The 21775-nt window shown below is 35.1% G+C and overlaps 1 protein-coding gene across 1 annotated transcript in view; it reads right to left on the reverse strand.

Annotated features, from left to right (window-relative positions):
• Positions 1-21775, reverse strand: part of BRCC3 (BRCA1/BRCA2-containing complex subunit 3) — a 76345-nt gene that overhangs the window by 15592 nt on the left and 38978 nt on the right. Inside the window, exon 8 of the mRNA XM_060002628.1 lies at positions 11176-11250. Within this exon, the coding sequence (XP_059858611.1) occupies positions 11176-11250 (75 nt within the window). The remainder of the gene's footprint in view (positions 1-11175; positions 11251-21775) is intronic.

Genomic DNA, 21775 nt, shown 5'->3' on the forward strand with positions numbered 1-21775 from the left:
GAGCTTGCTCTGCTTTCTGCAAGATAATTTTTATTCAAATTTATAAAATTCTCTCATTGTGAATATGATGTTAAAGGACCAATCACATTATTCTCTTCCCATTTGTACAGAATTTTAAGAAATGAAGTGATTTTGAATTTTAAAAAAGGAAGGTAAAATAGGAATAAACCTAAACAAAACATGCACAAAATCTATATGAGAAAAACTTAACACTTTCTTGAAAGACACAAAAGTAGACTACAGCAAATGGAAAGACATCCAGTGTTCTTAAAAGGGATGATGCAAACATCATAAAGATTAATTATAAATTAATTTATAAATTTAACACAATCACAATAACAATACCAAAAAGTTTTTGCTGGAGCTAGCCAAGTTGACAGTAAAGTTCACATGGAAAACTAAACATGTAAGAATAGGGAAACACAGAGAACGAAAACTTAATGAGGACTGGCTGTAGCAGACAGTAAAACATACAATAATTATGTGCCGGTACACAAATAGACAGCCAGACAGAATAGAAAGTCTAGAAATTGATCTAAACAAATAGGGAATTATTGAATGTGATAAAAGGAAGCATCTAAAATAACCGGGGTAAAGAATAGCTTTTTAGTAAGTGGTTTTGGGACAGGTGGATAGCCATTTAGAAAGACATAAAATCAGATCCACATCTCATGATACACAAAATAAACCCTAAACTATATAGTTCTGACTTTTGACTTTTAGAACCATGTTGATATTTCACATACCCCAAAGGGAAAAAAATGTATGGGTTTAAAAAATTCTAAAATGGAAAATAACCAGGAAAAAGCCCTCTCTTTCAAAAGAATAACAATAACCACAGGGAAGCGGTGGAGGGCAAAAAGACAAAACTCAAGTAACTTTTGAACACATCTGAGTATGTACTCTCAGGAAGAAGACATAAAGAACTTCAAACAAATTTCGATCTTCAGTTAGTAGGTTAGTACTCAGTTCAGGCTGCTACAACAAAAATACCAGAGACTGGGTGGCTTCAACAACAGGATCTTATTTCTCATAGTCCTGGAGGCTAGGAAGTGCAAGATCAAGGTGCCAGCTGATTTGGTTTTTGGTAAAGGCACTCTTTCTGGTTTGCAGATACCTTCTTGCTGTGTCCACACATGGTGGAGAGAGCGATCATCTCTTGTGTCTCTTCTTAAAAGGGCAGTAATCCCATTCATGAGGGCTCCACCCTCATGACCTAATTATCTTCCAAATGCTCCACCTCCAAATACCATCACATTAGGGATTAGGGCTTCTATACAACATATGAATTTTGGGGTAGGTGGGGGGCCACAGACATTGAGTCCACAGCAGTTTGTATAGGTTAGCAATTCTGAAACTACTTTCCGTATATTCTAGGATTGAGCAATAAGTTAACATATTATGGATAGCAGGAACAAAGTTTCTCTAGGTCAGAGAAGAGAGTTGTAAGTATGGAAAGGGAGAATACTAGAATGAACCCTAAGATGTGGGAAAGGATTGGAGTTATTGGTTTGAACTCATGGGGTGTGTGTGTGTGTGTGTACATGAATATGCACACATACATACTTCTTCCTAGCTCTATCTACTGAGAGAGTCTAGAAGCAATGACACTCTAAGAGTAACGAGTATACCTAGCACCCAGACCTTGGTTTCTAAATAGCATTGTTAACTTAAAAGAACCACAGTACAGGCTAAGATGGAGGGATGGGGACCAGACTTACCCCCTTCTTGAAACAACTAAAAAAGTGTAAAAAGAAGAATAAAAAAGTGAAACAATGACCCACAAGACCTTGGAAAACAGGCAGTGAAGGACAGTGAAACCTGGGAGATGAGAAGCAAGATGAGTCTCAGCTTACTACATGAAGAAAGTTTCCAGGCTGCAGCAAAGGAAGGGGAACCCCATCTAGAGCTTGAAGGTCTCCTTGAGTTGAGAAGAGAGAGCTGAGGCTCTGGGAGAGCCAAGGAGGCTTGAATTTGCAGGGAAAAGGACTGTGGAGGAGAAAGCAGCAAAGAGAATTCCAGAGATCTTTAGAGGGTCACCTTCAAGTGTTCAGTTGAGTAGTGATCAGGGCACATATGTGAGGAAACTACATAAGGCCAGGGGAACAATAACCCAGAAGGATTAAAGGGAACTATCCTCAAAGTATATCCAGGGCCAGTAATACTGCCTGTCCCCAAAAGCCTTAATGGGAAATCTCATAATTCAGAAGACAACAGAGTACTAAAAAGGGTCTAGCCTCAGGACTAGAGAAAATGAACCTTACGTTAAAGACTGCATTGTTTTTGCCTAATAAAGCTTAAAAGCAAGACCCAAAAGGATCAAACTATTTCTATTAACAGTATCTCAAAGCAAAGCTCAAGAATATTTTTAGGAATATAAATATATCTAACACCCAATAAGGTAAAATTCAAAATGTCTGCATTCAATCAAAAGTTGCCAGGCACGCAAAGCAGCAGAAAAATCCAACCCATAATGAGGAGAGAAAATCGAATGAAATTGACCCAGAAATGATGCATATCTAGCAACAGTAATTAGCAGACACATACATTAAAACAGATATTATAACTATTCTATATTTTCAAGAAGCTAGAGCAAAGATTAACATGTTAAGTAGAGACAGAAAGAAATAAAGACCCAAGTCAGACTTCTGGAAATGAAAATTACAACACATGAGATAAAAAGTACACTGGATAGGGTTAACAGAAAATTAAACATTACAGAAAAAAGATCAGTGAACTTGAAGACATAGCAGTTGAGACTCTACAAAATAAATCACAGATTTATTTTCTATCAAAAAAATGATTAAAAGCAATGAACCATGAGACAATATCAAGTAGCCAAATGTATGTGTAATTGGACTATTCAAAGAAGAGGAGTAGAACAGAAAACATTTTGTAGAAATAATGGCTTAGATTTTTCTAAAATTTTCTAAATTTTTGATGAAATTTTCCTAAATTTGATGAAAAATGTAAATCCACAGGTCTAAGAAGCTCAATGAAACCCAAGCACAGGACACATGAAAACAATTACACCATGGTACACTATAATCAAATAGATTTAAACCAGTGATAAAGAGAATCTTAAAAGAAATCAGGAATTATTAAAGAAATGCAAATCAAAACTACAATGAGGTATCACCTCACACCAGTTAGAATGGGCATCATCAAAAAATCTACAAACAACAAATGCTGGAGAGGGTGTGGAGAAAAGGGAACCTTCTTGCACTGTTGGTGGGAATGTAAATTGATACAGCCACTATGGAGAACAGTATGGAGCTTCCTTAAAAAACTAAAAATAGAACTACCCTACAACCCAGCAATCCCACTACTGGGTATATACCCAGAGAAAACCATAATTCAAAAAGACACATGCACCCCAATGTTCATTGCAGCACTGTTTACAATAGCCAGGTCATGGAAGCAACCTAAATGTCCATCCACAGACGAATGGATAAAGAAGATGTGGTGGTACATATATACAATGGAATATTACTCAGCCATAAAAAGGAAAGAAATTGGGTCACTTGTAGGGACGTGGATGGACCTGGAGACTGTCATACAGAGTGAAATCAGAAAGAGAGAACAAATATTGTATATTAATGAATATTTGTGGAATCTACAAAAATAGTACTGATGAACCGGTTTCCAAGGCAGAAACAGAGACACAGATATAGAAAACAAAAGTATGGACACCAAAGGGGGAAAGGGGGGTGTGGGATGAATTGGGAGATTGGGATTAACATATATACACTAATATGTATAAAATAGATGAGAATCTGCTGTATAGCACAGGGAACTCCATTGTACAGTAGAAACTAACACAACATTGTAAAACAACTATACCCCAATTAAAAAAAGAAATCAGGAAAAGAAGACAAATTAAGTAGACAGGAAAAAGGTAAAGATGATAGTCACTTTCTTGTTGGACAGTGGAGAAATCTTTATAGTTCTGAAAGAAAAAAAAGTCAACCTACAGTTCTTTACCCATCGAAAACGTGTTTTAAAACTGGAGTTGAAGTAAAGACGCTTTTCAGACATATAAAAGTTGAAAGACTATATTGCCAGAAGACTTTCATTATCAGAAATATTAAATGACATTCTTCAAGAAGGAAGAAAATGATGCCAGATGGAAACAAAGAAATGAAGAGCACTGGAAACTGGGTAAATACAGACATTTTTTCCTTAATTTAAGTTGCTTGGAAAGATAATCAACTATTTAAAGTAAAACTAATAACAACATACTATGGGTTTATAGCATACATACAAGTAAAATGTAAGACAGTATTAGCACAAAAACCAGGAGGAGAGAAATGGAAGTACCGTGGTGCAAGGTTCTTAATACTGCATGTGAACTAGTATAATATTACTTCAAGGCAAACTGTGATAAGTAAAAACATACATACATACATACATATATATATATATACACACACACACACACACACACACACACCAGTGCTTTTCAACCAGGTGTGATTACACCCTTCAGGGAACATTTGGCACTGTCTGGAGACATTTTTGACTGTCACAACTAAGGAAGCGCTACTGGCATCTAGTGGGTGGAGGCCACAGATGCTGCTTAATATCCTACAATGCACAGGACTTCTCCTTGCTACTACAGTTGTCTGGCCTATGATGTCAATAGTGACAATGTCACAATAGTGACAACCCTACTAAAGTAATATAACAAAAGATTATCGCTAATAAACCTACAAAGGAGGTAAAATTAAATCATAAAAATCACTCAATCCAAAAGAAGGCATAAGAAAGAGGAAAAAGTGAACAGAAATTAGATGAGACAAATATAGAAAACGAATAGACAATAGAAGCAAGATGGTAGATTTTAAACCTAACCTCATTAATAATCACATTAAATGTAAAGGATCCAAATATGTCAATTAAATGGCAGAGATTGTCAGATTGGATAATTCCTAGACCCAACTATATGCTAACTACAAAAATCACACTTTAAATTTAAAGACACAAATAAGTTAAAAGATACAACATGCTAACAAAACTCAAAAGAGAGTAAGTGTGGTTATACTAATATCAAAGTTAATTTCAGAGAGAAGAATATTAACAGAGATGAAGATAATTTCCTAATGATAAAAAGGTTAATTCATAAAAAATACATAGGGCTTCCCTGGTGGCGCAGTGATTGAGAGTCCGCCTGCCGATGCAGGGGACACCAGGGTTTGTGCCCTGGTCTGGGAAGATCCCACATGCCACGGAGCGGCTGGGCCCGTGAGCCATGGCCGCTGAGCCTGCGCATCCGGAGCCTGTGCTCCGCAACAGGAGAGGCCACGACAGTGAGAGGCCCGTGTACCGCAAAAAAAAAAAAAAAAAAAAAAAAACCATAAAAAAGACATAACAGTCCTAAACATGTAGGCACACAATAACAGAGCTTCAGAAGCTATAAATAAAAAACTGATAGAATCATGAGGAAAATAGACAAATCTACAATTATAGAGATGTCAATACCCTTCCTTCAAAAATTGATAGAACAGTGCACACAAATGCCAGTAAAAGTAAAGACTTGAACTACATTATAAAACATCTTGATTTATATGAGTCTCCTTATTCCTAGTCATTGATTTTTTTCAAGGTTCAGGCCAGTGATCTTGTAGAATGTGCCACATTTTGGATTTGAATATTTTATTATTACACCCAGGTCTGGCAAGAATACTACATAGGTATTGTTGTACCTAGGTTTGTTGTATACATGAAGTTTTAAAAACTCATTCTTATAGAAAAATTATTAGTAAAAACAAACAAAAATATAAAGCATGAGATTAAAAAAAGAAACATTCTAGCTTGGTTTAAAATAAAATTTCCACTCTTTTCTTTTTCCTTGTGCCTAAGAAATGAGCACAGTGTTCACATTTGCACCTGTATATTTGCTGGCATTCTGTCACCTGTGTATGTGTTGTATTTTAACAACAACAACAAAAATGTCTTAAGGGCAAAGCTTTTCTCTTCCTTTATTTTTCACAAAATGTGTATTCCAGTCTGCTAAGTCTTCTTATTACCACAGAGTAAATTATATTTAAAGAATGAGCTGGGGAGGGAAAAATCTGTACTGGAAATATTTAAGGGATGAATTGGAAGGGAAAAAAATCAGTATTGAAGAGAGAAGGGCAATTACTATCTTAGGCAGCCTTCTGAGTAATTAGTGCTATACAATCTCAGACTGCATACCAGCTGTTAAGTTGAGTAAATGTCTTTATTTTTATTGGTTTTGCCCTTTATATCTCTAAATGAGAAACAATAAAGAGATTTTGATTAACTTAAAAAAAAACTTAACCTAATTGATATTTCTAAGCATACTCTACCCAACAGCAAAATACATATCTTTTTCAGGTGTACACAGAAAAGTTACCTATATAGACCACATTCTGGGTCATAAAACATTCTCAATGTATGGCATGGGGAACACAATCAATAATATTATAATAACTTTGTATGGTGACAGATGGTAACTTGACTTATCGTGGTGATTGTTTTGTAAGGTATAGAATTATTGAATCACTGTGTTGTGCACCTGGAACTAACATAGTATTGTAGGTCAATTATACTTCAATTTTAAAAATTAGGACTTCCCTGGTGGCACAGTGGTTAAGAACCCGCCTGCCAATGCAGGGGACACGGGTTCGAGCCCTGGTCCGGGAAGACCCCACATGCTGCAGAGCAACTAAGCCCAGGTGCCACAACTACTGAGCCTGTGCTCTAGAGCCCGTAAGCTGCAACTACTGAGCCCACGTGCCACAACTACTGAAGCCCGCATGCCTAGAGCCCATGCTCTGCAACAACAGAGGCCACCGCAATGAGAAGCCCACGCACCGCAACAAAGAGTAGCCCCCACTCACTGCAACTAGAGAAAGCCTGTGTGCAGCAAGGAAGACCCAGTGTGGCCAAAAATAAGTAAAGAAATTTATATAAAAATTAAATAAACAAAATATAATTAAACAAAACGTTTTAAATAATTTTAGTAGGATTCAAGTCACAAAAAGTATTTTTTCTGACCACAATGGAATTAAATTAAACATCAATAACAGAAAAATATCATGAAAACCCCAAGTATTTAGAAACTAAATAACATACTTTTAAATACTTGTGGATCAATGAAGAAGTCAAAAGAAAAATTAGAAAGTATTTTGAACTTAATAAAAATGAAAGCATACCAAAATTTGTGGGATACAACTAAAACAGTACGTAGAGAAGGAAATTTATAGCGCTCAACATTTATATGAAAAGATAGGCCTCAAATAATGGATCTCAGCTTCCATCCACCTTTTAAAAAACTAGAAAAAGAAGACTGAAGGAAGTTCAAAGTAAGCAAAAGGAAGGAAATAACACAGATCAGAGTTGACATAAATGGAAAAAGAGAGAAAATGAGTGAAACCAAAGATGATTCTTTGAGATATGCAGTAAAACTGTTACACCTCTAGCCAGACTTATCAGAAGAGACACAAATTACCAATATAGAAATGAGAAAGAAGATGCAAATTACCAACATAGGAGTCAGAGATGACATTACTATAGATTTTACATATAATAAAGGATAAAATATTATGAACAACTTTATGCCAGTATATTCAACTACTTAGATAAAATGAATAAGTACCTTAAAAGACACAAATTACCAAAGCTCACTCAAGAAGAAATAGATAACATGAATAGCCCTATATCTATTAAATAAATAAAAAGGTTCCCACAAAGAAGCCTCCAGGCCCAGAAAGCTTGAACGGTGAATTCTACCAAATACTTACGGAAGAAAGAATATCAATTCTACCCAAACTCTCCCATTAAATTGAAAAGAAGGCTATACTATCTAACTCATTTTCTGAAGCCTGCATTTCTCTGACACCAAAGCCATAGAAAGACTTTCCAAAATTGAAAACCACAAACTAATATCCCTTGTGTATACAGATGCAAAAATTCTTAATAAATTTTTAGCAAATCAAATCCAGCAATACATAAAATGGATAATTCACCATTATTCATGGGGTTTATTCCAGGAATGCAAGGTTGGTTTAGCAATCAAAAAATCAGTGTAATTCATCAATATTAACAGACTGAAAAAGAAAAAAAAACTATATGATCATCTAAATAGATTTTTATAGAATAAGCATTTGATAAAATACAACATCTATGACTGATGAAATAGAAAACTCTCAGCAAACTAGGAATAGAAGGAAACTTCCTCAAACTGATGAGAGAACCTATGAAAAACCTTCAGGTAACATCATACTTAATGGTGAAAAATTGAATGATATCTCCAAAGATCAAGAACAAGCCTACCGTGACTGCTCTCACTGTCATTAAACTGTATTCAACAGCTTATTAGAGGTTCCAATGAATGTGGTAAGGTGACAAAAATAAACATAAGCATCCAGATTGGAAAGAAAGAAGTAAAACTGCCTCTATTTACAGATGATGACCTATGTAGGTAATCCAATGGACTCTTCAAAAAAACTACTAAAATTAACAAGTGAATCTATCAAAGTTGTAGGATACAAACTCAATATATAAAAATCAAATGTATTTTTATATAGCAGCAATGAACAATAGGAAAATGAAATTAAAACAATAGAACAGTAGGATAAACGTATGAAATGTGTAGGGATAAGTCTGACAAAAGATATGCAAGACCCGTATACTGAAAACTACAAAAAATTGTTGAGAGAATTAAAGACCTAAATAAATGGAGAGATATACCATGTTCATGGACTGGAAGACTCAATATTTTTAAGATGTCAATTCTCCCCAAAATGATCAATAGAGTCAATATAATCCCAATAAAAAATCCCAGCAGGCTGTTTTGGAAAACAGCCCCTGGTAATTTCTTAAAAAGTTAAATATACACCTACCATATGATTCAGCCAGTCTGCTCCTAGGTATTTCTCCAAGGGAAGAGAGAGCATATATCCAATACAAAGACTTGTACACAAATGTTCAAAGCAGCTTTATTTGTAGTAGACAAAAACTGCAAGTAACTCAAATGTCTATCAACAGGTGAATGGATAAAAAAATTGTGGTAATAATTATATCATTTAATACTACTCTGTAATAAAAATAATGATACATGCTATAATTTGGATGAATCTCAAAATAATTCTGTTGTTTGAAAGGTAACAAAGAGTACATATTCTATATATATATATGTATATATATACATGTATATTTCTAGAAAATGCAGAGTAATCTATATTGACAGCAGGTCAGGGGTTAAGGAAGGGATATGAAGTGGCAAGGGGCAGGAATTACAAAGGGGCACAAAGAAAACTTGAGGGGTGAAGGATATGTTCATTATCTTGATTGTGGTGATGGTGTATATAGGTGTGTATTTGTCAAAACTTATCAAATTGTATACTTTAAACATGTAGTTTATTGTATGTCAATTATACCTCAATAGAACTGTTAAAAAAAGTAAGGGAACCAGGGATCCTTGAAGAAATGCTGAATCCAGGGCTGAATGCAGGAAAGGAGGAGATGAAGCTGAAACATATTCTTGTGCCAGAAAATCAGGTAGTACTCAAAAAATGATGGGAACATGTCAATAGAACATGGGAGGGGCTTCCACTGTGTGTGCCTACTACGTGTCTCAAAGTAGCTAATGACAATAATGGGTTAGAACATATGGGCAAAATAAGAATCCAGGTGTCCACACTAATATAAATAAATGAATGAAAAAATAAACAAATGGGAAGAAGGAAAAGCCCTTCCCTGGAATAGAATGCTAACTAGTAAATGTAGACGGAATGATGGAATTAGACCATTGCCTTTGATAACCATCTTAATAATAAATAATTAGGAAAGGATCATTGATGAATGCTAAAACTCCCCAGAAGATACTTACTAATTTCAAAGGAAAAAATTTATAGTGGAAAACCTCATAGACACTTCCTTAAGGGCATGGGCAAAGTTGCAATCACATATGAAGGGACAAATTGATATCATGTGCCTCCTAAAACAAATCACTGAGAAGAACACAACATCACTTTTGTGGTGTTATTGCCAAAGTATATAATCTCCATATAATTATGATAAAACATAAACAAATCCAAAACGAGGGACATTTTTCCAAAATAACTGGCCTGCAGTCTTCAAAAATATTAAGGTCACAAAAGACACAGGAACTGTTTCCAATCAAAGGAGACTAAAAAGTCATGACAATTATGTGCAATGTGTGAACCTGGTCTGCATCCTGGACCAGGATAAGGGTTTTTTTGTTTTGTTTTTTCGTACGGTAAGGGATGTTATTAGGAAAACTGATGAAATTAGAATACCATCTATGGATCAGATACAGTATTATACGAATTTTAATTTCCTGATATTATTTTATTATTGTCATGTAAGAGAATGTCCTTGTTCTTTAGGAAATATCCACTGAAGGGACATCATTTGTGTAACTTATCCTCAAATGGTTCAGGAAAAATTATTCAGAAATATGATAAAATTCTGACATTTGGGGGATCTGGGTGAAGGGTACACAGGAATCCTTTGTACTATTCTTGCAACTTTTCTGTAAATCTGAAATTATTTCAAAACAATGTTGTAAAACATTAAGAGTATTATCTAAAAGAATCAAAACAGTAAGGACAATGTCTAAAATTGAAAAAACAGGTAATGGAAAACTCAATCAGAGTAACAAATGGAAGGAGAGGTAAAAAGAATTAAACAGAAAGTATGGCACAAAGAAAGCAGAAAAAAATAATGGCAGGAATACTGCCACATATACCAGCAATGATAATAAAATGAATGCATTACACTCACCTATTAATAGACAGATGTTCTGATTGTTTAAAACCAAGTAACTCAAGATCTTGCTATATTCTATTTAAAAGAGACATACCTGAAACAAAATAACTGAGGAAGGTTGAGAATAAAGGGATGGAGAAAGTTATAACAGGAAAATGATATTAACAAGAACTACAACATGCAACAAACAGGGAGTGGCAGAAGTTGCTAGCTGTCCTAATCCAAATGTCCTTGGTAACAATGCCAATTTTTAGCAGACAGAGCTATCTGACAGGCCTCCCTGGAAGCTTAGGTGTGGCCACTTGACTAAATTCTGCCAATGAGATGAAAATTGAATTGTTTTCTGGGGCTTTCTGGGAAGGTCACTTATTAGAAATTGACAGAGCTGGGACCAGCCCATTTTTGCCCTCCTACCTTTCCTCTTCCTTCTGGCCCTCAATGGAGATGTGCTGGCTGGAGCTCCAGAAGTCTCGTGGACCATGAGGGGACCTTAGGATGGAAACCATACACCGAGATGGTGAAGCAGAAGATAGGAGCCTGGGTCCCTGATAGTATCGCAGAGCCCTTGAATACCTATCTCCAGACTTCTTCTACCCAAGAAAAAATCTTTCTTCTTTAAACTAATTTTATTTATTATTTTTTCCTAATATATGTAGTTGAACCTAATCCAAACAGGAATAGTAACATGCTTTACAAAGAAAGAATTCAAGGCATGTATAAATATATGCATAAATAAATGGGACAAAGAGGGCTACTTCATATTTTATGAAGGAAAAATATACCAGGACAATATAAAAGTTATGGACCTTTATACATTCTTTATGCACTAACAATACAGCTTCAAAATATATAAGGCTAACCCTGACTAAAATATAGGAAATAGACAAATTTAGTTATGATGGGAGGTTTATACATATCTCTCTCAATGAGGAAGGATATAAGGATCAGTATAACACAACTTAACAAGCTTATTCTAACAAGGCTATAAGGGACTTTTACTCAAGAGACAATATACATATTTTTCAATTCATATGAAAAAGTTACAAAAATTGACCATGTTTGAAGTCAGGGGTCAGCAACCTTTTTAATGGAAAGGCCAAACAGTATATGTTTTAAGCTGTATGGGCCACAGAGTCTCTATTACAGCCACTCAGCTTTGCAGTTGTAGCTGGAAAGCAGTCATAGGTAGTATGTAAACAAATGGGTGTGGCTGTGTTCCAATAAAACTTGATTTCCAAAATAGGCACCAGGCCCATGTAGCCTACAAGCTGTAGTTTGTGGATCCCCGTTCTAGGTAACAGAGGAAGTATCAAAAAATTTCCATAAAGCTGATATCACACAGGCCACAATTACCATAATGTAGTGTTAAAAATGAACATAATAGCAAAAAATATCCCCCCCAACCTGGCCCAGATCTACACATCTGGACGTTTTAAATGCATTTCTAAATAACTCTTGAGTTGAAGAGAAAATAAAAACAGAAAACACAAATGAGTTAGAACTTAAAAAAAACCACTGGAACTACTATACAACAAAACCTATGTAATGGAGCCAAAGTGAGGAAGAAAATACATGGCCTTAAATGTATTTGTTAGAAAGCAAGGGAGACAGAAAGTAAATTAGTTTTCATCTCAAGAATTTAGAATAAGGATAACAATAAGAAGAACAATGCAGCAATAATAAAACATACAGAAAATACAATGAAGAAATTAATAAAGGGAAAAGCAGACTATTTTTAAAAAAGAAAGCAAAGAAATTGAGTTGATCAAGAGAACCTAAAGTGGGTCCTTTGAAAAGACCAACAAAATAGATAAGCCTCTGGAAAGAGAATCAAGAAAAAAGAGAAAAAACAAGTAAACAGCATTAGCAATGGAAAAGGGGACATACTTAAAGAGAGATCACACAATCATCCACTCAAGAAATATTTACTGAATGGCTACTATGTGGCAGGCCATGACACAGTCCCCACAGTCATAGAGACAACAATATAGGGGAGAGACCATAAATAATGAATGAAAAATTAAATTACATTAGTGATAAATGCTACAAAGAAAATAAAACATTTAAAAAATAAAACTACATATTTCCTCAAGTCAAAAAAAAAATGGAAAACTTAGATGAAACCGACAATTTTCTAGGAAATATAAATTACCATAATTGACTCAAGGAGAAGTAGAAAACCTGAAAAAAAACAGAAACCAAAGAAGAGATTTAAATACTGATGAAAGATCTACACCCTCAGAAGGCATGAGGCCAAGATGGTTAAGGAAGAGAAACTCCAGTCTGATATAGCCTGTCCCAGAGCATACAACTAGTACAATAATAAAATAAAACATAGCTAAAATATAGCTAAGAGCGGAATTTTCTTAAACAGATAAAGAATATCTGTCAAAAATCTACAATAAACATCACTTATTGGTGAATTATTAAAAACTGTCTCTCTGAACTTGGGAATAAAAAAGGATGCCTAATATCATCCCTGAAAGTCCTAGCAAATTTAGTAAGGCAATAAAAGAAAAGGCATGCAGATTAAAAAGGAAGAAATAAAATTGTGATTATTCAAAAATGACCTGACTGTGTTTGTAGAAGATTATAAAAACCCACACACTATTAGAATTAATAAGTAAATTAGCAAGGTCACTGGGCATAAGACCAACATAAACAAATCCATTTAATTCATATATACTAGCAAAAAATAGGAAATGAACTTTAAAAAATTAGTCCATTTATAATAGCTTTACAGTATTTTTAAAATAAAGATGAAATAACTAGGAAAAAATCCAACAAGAGGTACAAGGCCTCTATACTGAAAATTATAACATATTACTGAGAGAAATTAAAGACCCACACAAAAGGAGGGATATAACATGCTCATGGAGTGGAAGACCTCACTTAAAAAATGTCATTTTTCCCTGAATTGAGCTATAGACTTAAAGCAATCCAAATCAAAACCCCAGCAGGTCTTTTTCCTGTGGATACTGAGAAGACAAATTCTGCAATTTATGTAGAAATGCAAAGGGCTAAGAATAGCTAAGGCAACATTTGAGAATTACACAGCTGGAGGACTCATGTATTGGGTTGGCCAAAAAGTTCCTTCCATTTTTAAAGTTGAAAATAAAAGACACATTTTTCATTTTCACCAAGAACTTTATTGAACAACGTGTTCACCATTTTGTTCCACTAACTTCTGCCATTTTTCAGGCAACTTCATAACTCCATCTTCCCAAAACTTTTTATCTTTTTGAGCGAAGAACTGTTCCAGGTGCCTTTTACAGTCTTCCAGGGAACTGAAATTTTTTCCATTAAGAGAATTTTTGTAAAGACTGAAACAAATGGAAATCCAAAGGTGCAATGTCTGGTGAATACGGCAGATGAATCAGAACTTCCCAGCCAAGCTGTAATAGTTTTTGGTCATCAGAGAAACATGTGGTCTTGCATTACCCTGATGGAAGATTATGCATTTTCTGTTTAATAATTCTGGACACTTTACCTCGAGTGCTGCTTTCAGTGGTCTAATTGGGAGCAGTACTTGTTGGAATTAATCGTTTTGTTTTCCAGAAGGAGCTCATAATAGAGGACTCCCTTCCAATCCCACCATATACACAACATCACCTTCTTTGGATGAAGACCGGCCTTTGGTGTGGTTGATGGTGGTTCATTTCGCTTGCCCCACGATCTTTTCCATTCCACATTATTGTACAGTATCCACTTTTCATCACCCATCACAATTTGTTTTAAAAACGGAACGTTTTCATTACGTTTCAGTAGAGAATCGCATGTGGAAATATGGTCAAGGTCTTTTCTGCTTAACTTATGTGGAACCCAAACATCAAAGCGATTCACATGACCAAACTGGTGCAAATGATTTTCAACACTTGATTTGGACATTTTGAGTATGTTGGCTGTCTACTGCATGGGTGTAACATTGACTGTTCTCAATTAATGTCTCGATTTGATGGCTACCAACTTCAACTGGTCTACCCGACCGTGGAGCATCATCCAGTGAGAAATCTCCAGCAGGAAACTTCGCAGACCACTTTTGACACGTTCGATCAGTCACAGCACCTTCTCCATACACTGCACAAATCTTTTTGTGCATTTCAATTGCATTTTTACCTTTCTTGAAATAGTAAAGCATAATATGCTGAAAATATTGCTTCTTTCTTCCATCTTCAATATTAAAATGGCTACACAAAAATTCACCAATTTTGATAAATTTTTTTAATGCATGCTGATATGACAGCTGTCACAATGCAATCTAACAAAATTGTTTCGAATGAAGTTAAAGACAACTAAACGCTACTAGAGCCATCTTATGGAAAAAAAACGAATGAACGTTTTGGCCAACCTAATATTACCACATGTCAAGACCTGTTGTAAAGCTACAATATCAAGACAGTGTAGTACTGGTACAAGGATAGACAACAAACCAAGGATAGACCAAGTAAAGAATCCAGAAACATCAACACATAAACAAATGCCTGATTGATGACAAAAAATGGTCTTTTCTATGAACGATTCTGACTCAATGGACATCCATGTGAAAAAGAAAATGAATCTTGACCCCCTGCTTCAGACCATACACAAAAATCAAATCCAGGTGTATTATAGATATAAATGTGAAAGGTAAAATAATGAAACTTTTAGGTAAAAAGGAGAACGTCTGAATGAGCTTCGGGTAGGAAAAATTTTCTTAAACAGAACACAAAGAGCTCCAAAATGGGAAAAAATTATACATATTAAAATTAAGAACTGGTATCAAATATTTGCAAACCATATATCTAATAGAGTTAATATCCAAAATACATAGGGAACTCCTAAACAGAAATAGAGTCACAGATGTAGGAAACAAACTTATGGTTACCAGGGGGGAAAGGGGGGAGGGATAAATTGGGAGATTGGGATTGACATATACACATGATGCTACTTATATGATGAATCTAAAATAGTCAAACTCCAAGAAGCAGACCATACGATAGTGGTTGCCAGTGGATGTGGGTAGGGGAAAGAGGAGTAGTTATTCAATGGGCATACAGTATTGTGCATTTCAAAATTTGCTGAGGGCAGATCTCACATTGTCTTCTTACCACAAAAACAAAATTATATGAAACAAAACAAAGACAACACAAGGAAACTTTGGAGGTGTTGGATATGTCTATTACCTTGATTGTGGTGATGTCAGCCCTATGCCTGATTTATATGTAGGTTCTAGATCCTACGTAACCCAATAAAGGCAGAAGAAAAATTCAAAAGCAGAGTGCAGATAAAACAAGGATAAGGCTCAGGAATTCAAACAGTGCTTCTAGTGAGGACTTTGGTAATCTTGTCCATGACTTCTTAAGTTAAATAGATTCGGGATTTGACATTCTTAAAAGGGGACACAGAATGAGCACTGGCCTTGCTCTTGCCCAGCCACGTGGTCTTGGATGAGCCCCTTTATTTCTACAGACTCAAGTTTCTGAAGGACACTCAATGACCTTTTAAAGTACTTTAGGCTGTAATGACTGAGAATTCAATTATTCTCTTTTCTTGCATTCTGACAGCATTTTTCCTTTACAAGATCAGCACCATTTATTGAGAATGCAATGAGAAACACAGCCTAAAACTTGTAGAACACGGAGAATAAGTTTCCAGCTAAAAATAGATTTTTTCAGGTCTCTAATCTTCACCATGTTACAAAAATAAATTTGTTCTTCATACTTAAAATGTTTCCCCTACAGCATTCTGGAGGTCAGAGAAAAGCAGTGCTCTGTACTTCAATTAACAGTAATCACCAATCATCCATAAAGAATAATATCATCAACAAGAACAGATAGTTACCTAGAGGAATTAATAAGCAGTTGTAGACACTTTCAAAAATGAGAACACGAGATGCAGTATCCCACTTTTGCAGTTCCCGTATTTGCTTTTCATCTAGTGAAACAGCTACTGTTTTTTTCTCTTCCTGAAAAATGGAGACTGAAAAAACAAAGAGGCTTTCACATCCTAATTCTGCTTCTGTTACCTTTTATTTATGTTTGAGCTCTCATCTTGCATGTAATTTTTTTTCAGGTTTACTGAGGTATATAATTGACAAATGAAAATTGTATATAATTAAGGTGTACTACTTAATGTTTTGATATATATTGTGAAATAATCACCACAATCAAACTAATATATCCATCCCCTCACACAGTTACCGTTTTTGGTGGGGAGGGGCACGGTGGTGAGAACACTTAAGATTTACCCTCTTAGCAAATTTCAAGTACACAATACAGTATTGTTAACTACAGTCACACTGTTGTATATTAGACGTCTAGAACTTACTCATCCTGAATAACTGAAACTTTAACCATCATCTCCCCATTTCTCCCTCCCCTCAGCCCCTGGCAACCACCATTCTACTTTCTGGTTCTATGTGTTTGATTACTTTAGATTCCTCATATAAGTGGAATCATGCAGTATTTATCCTTCTGTGACTGGCTTATTTCACTCCAGGTTAACCCATGTTGTCGCAAATGGTAGGATTTCCTTCTTTTGGGGGCTGAATATTCCACTGTGTGTTCGTTTGTGTGTGTTTGCACACATCCCTGATGACTGATGATGTTGAGTACCTTTTCATATACCTGTTGGCCATCTGTATGTGTTTTTTTTTTTGAGAAATGTCTATTCAGGTCCTTTGCCCACTTCTTAATAGAGTTATTTGGGTTTTTTGTTACTGAGTTCCTTGTATATTTTAGATATTCACTCCTTATCAGATACACGGTTTGCAAATATTTTCTCCCATTCCATAGGCTGCCTGTTTACTCTGTTGACGTTTCCTTCGCTGTGCAGAAGCTTTTTATTTATTTTTGGCTGCGTTGGGTCTTCCTTGCTGTGCGCAGGCTTTCTCTAGTTGCAGTGAGCAGGGGCTACTCTTCGTTGCAGTGCATGGGCTTCTCATTGCAGTGGCTTCTCTTGTTGCAGAGCACAGGCTCTAGGTGCACGGGCTTCAGTAGTTGTGGCACATGGGCTCCAGAGCACAGGCTCAGTAGTTGTGGTGCATGGGCCTAGTTGCTCCACGGCATGTGGGATCTTCCCAGACCAGGGCTTGAACCCGTGTCCCCTGCATTGGCAGGCGGATTCTTAACCACTGTGCCATGAGGGAAGTCCCAGAGCTTTTTAGTTTGATGCAATCCTACTTGTCTATGTTTGCTTTTCTTGCCATATCAAATAAAAATTCATTGCCAAAACCAGTGCCAAAAAGCTTTTTCCCTATGTTGTCTTCTAGGAGTTTTATGGGTTTAGATCTTACATTTAAGTCTTTAATCCATTTTGAGTTGACTTTTTGTATATGGTGTGAGTAAAAGGTCCAATTTCATTTTTCTTGAAGTGGATACAAAGTCCCCCCAAAATCATTTCTTGGTTTTATTGTGTATTCTTGGCACTCTTGTCAAAGATCAGTTGACCATGGGTGTATGGGTTCATTTCTGTTCCATTGATCTATGTGTCTGTTTCTTGTGCCAATACCATGATGTTTTGAATACTGTAGCTTTGTAATATCATTTGAAATCAGGAAATGTGATGCCTCCATCTTCATTCTTCTTCCTCAGGATTGCTTTGGCTATTCGGGGTCTTTTGTGATCGCATATGAATTTTAGGAGTTTTTCTTATTTCTGTAAAAAAATAATGCCATTGACATTTTGATAGGGAATGCATTGACTCTTTAGATCACTTTAACAACATTTTAACAATATTAATTCTTTTAATCCATGAACACAAGATGTCTTTCCATTTATCTGTGTCCTCTTTAATTTCATTCATGAATGTTTTTATAATTTTCAGTGGGTATATATGTCTTTGACTTTACTCATAAGCATTTTATTATTTTTGTTGCTATTGTGAACAGGATTGCTTTCTTAATTTCCTTTTTGGATAGTTCATTGTTTGTGTATAGAAACAAGACTAATTTTTGTACGTTGATTTTGTATTCTTCAACTTTACCAAATTTATTAGTTCTAACAGCTTTTTTGTTGAGTCTTTAGGGTTATCTGCACATATTATCATGTCATCTGCAAGCAGAGATAAATTTTACTTCTGATTTGGATGCCTTTTATTTATTTTCCTTGACTAACTGCTCTGGCTAAGATTTCCAGTATTATGTTGAATAGAAGTGGAAAGAGTGGGTATCTTTGCCTTGTACTGGATCTTGGAGGGAAAGCTTTCATTTTTTCCCCCCACTGATTATGATGTTAGCTGTGGACTTTTCATATATGGCCTTTATTGCATGGAGGTAAGTTCCTCCTATACCTGTTTTGTTGAGAGTTTTTACAGTGCTTTCTCTGCATCAATTGAGATGATCATGTGGTTTTTATCTTTCATTCTATTAATGTGGTGTATCATATTGATTGATTTGCATATGTTGAAACATCCTTATATCCCAGGGATAAATCCCAGTTGTTCATGGTGTATAATCCTTTCAATGTGCTGTGGAATTCAGTTTGCTAGTATTTTATTAAAGATTTTTGCATTTCTGTTCATTAGGGATATTGGCCTGTAGTACTCTTTTCTTGTGGTATCCTTGTAAGGCTTTCATATCAGAGTGATGCTGGCCTCATAAAATGAGTTTGGAAGTGCTCCCTCTTCTGTGTTTTGGAAGCGCCTAACAAGGATTGGTATTAATTTTTCTCTGAGTGGTAGAATTCATCCATGCAGCCATGTGGTCCTGGACTTTTCCTCCTAGTCCATCTTGCATATGTCGCCCTTCATATAATTTATAGTTTATGCCAGTAGTTACTTCCCTCCTGGATATATCACAAAGATGAATGGGTGTTGTTTTTAAAGTCATTTTTCATTATTATCTTTCTGCATGGTGGGAGGTTGGCCTTATCTGTAAATACACAATACCTATAAGCTTTGGAAATGTTGTTGCATTTAGGGAAGGGGGGATTTTGCGCAATTGGAGTATTTTTTAATTATCTAATGCCTCGCAACATCCGTAAGATACTGGAAACATTCTACTTTTATCCCTTTTGAAAAAGACAGGAGTACAAACTTCAAAAAGAATGTTTATTAATACAAGGTGTATAATTGATTATATATATGTTATTGCACTAATCCCCCAAAGTATAACCCGTCATTATAAGCAATTAAATGTTAAAGTATCTCCCTCACAGTATTGTGTGATTTTCAGTTGTTCTCAACTGAAAAAAAAAATTAGCCAAATGCTCATTTACTCTTTCAATTACCTATTCATTCATTCAATTAATGTTTATTCTGTGCCTATGTTATATTTTCTGTTTCTGTCCAGGTTGCCCCTTTCATGAGTTCCTAGGTCCCTTAAATTTCCTATCACAATGTTTATTCTTTGTACTTTCTGGCTGAATCTTACATTACAGTCTTTACTACTCAATACATTTGAAATTCTCTTATGAATAGGGACTGCGGCTTTTACTTCTTTGAGTTCTCTCTACCACTTCCTGTATGAAAGATGCTGCTCTCAATATCCTTTAAGTATCTTTCTTAGTAAACAGAAGCTAATTTTTAGCTGGTAGGTTGCCTGTAAGCTAAAATATTTCTTAGTATCTCTTGCAGCTAGTTGTTACCATATAATTGCTAGCCAATAAGACATTTATGAAAAGGTTATATGTACAACCAGGGAGATTCCTTAAAAGGAAGGTTTTGGGTTTTTTAAACTTCCTTCCATTTGCTGTTTAGAAAATCATTTTATGTCTGAAATTTTAACATCCATCTTGGACTATTTGGAGACCCTGTAAATGGAGCAATAAGATATAAGATACCTATTTCCCTAATAACAGCCATTTACTGTCTACCCATTTACTATTTTTCCATGATGAAGAATTAAACTTTAACTTTGCTGAAGGCATTATTTTTAGAGTTTTTGCTTGGTTCTCAACCAAGTGTAATTTTAACTAATACAACCTAATAAATTGTTATACACATGTTATGGACCTAAATAAAAACATCCTGATTATTTGACTTTAATTTTGGGGCTATGAACATAGGGTTTAATCCACGGACTATATCCATGTAAAATACGGATGCTATTCATATAATAATAACATGCTAGAACTAAAAAAAAAATATGAAAAGGTTTTCAACTTTATTAGTGGTCAACAAAATGGAAATTAAAGTCACAATGCAATACTACTACACACTTACCAGAATGGCAAAAATGAACAAGGCAGACATTATTAAGTATTGGCAAGGATGTGGAGTGAGAGGCAGTAAAGACACTTTAGGAAAATTGTTGGCATTATCTATTAAAGCTGAACATATATACATACGTATTCTACCCCCAGGTATGTATCCAACAAATGTACATATGTTCACAACAACAAGAATATTCATAGCAGCACAATTTGTAAAAGCCTTTTAAAAACTGAAATTATCTCTTAATAGTAGAATGAATAAACAAACTGTGGTATATTCAGACAATGGAATACTATACAGCAATGAGAATTTCTAAACTATTGCTTCATGTAACCACACGGATGAACCTCACAAACATAATACTGATTGAAAGAAACTAGACCCAAAAGAGTACACACTATATGGCTCCATTTATATATGGTTCAAAAATAGGTGAAAGTTAACTGATAGTGCTAGACATCAAGATAGTGGCAAATCAGGATTCCAACCAAAGCATCTGGCTACAGAGCCATGTTCTTAATTATTATGCTATATTTTCTTTCCGAAAAAGAGAAAAAACTCCAACTCATTTTATAACTTAATAAAATAATCCTGATACCAAAACTAGACAAGAGGAGCCCAAGACAAGAAGAACACTTTAGACTAATCTCACTTATGAACATAGATGTAACAATCTTAGGCCAAATTTTAGCAACTAGAATCTACTTTGTATTAAAAGAAGAATAATACATCATGGCAAAGTAGGGTTTATCTGAGGAATGAAACATTAGTTCACTGTTTTAAAAGCTTTCAATGTTGGAAACTTTTAAAACAATGAAACAACCACATTATCATCTCAGAAAATGACAAACAGGCATTTGATAAAACTTGAGACACTCATGAT

This window comes from Delphinus delphis, chromosome X, assembly GCF_949987515.2.
Source record: "Delphinus delphis chromosome X, mDelDel1.2, whole genome shotgun sequence".
NCBI lineage: Eukaryota > Metazoa > Chordata > Mammalia > Artiodactyla > Delphinidae > Delphinus > Delphinus delphis.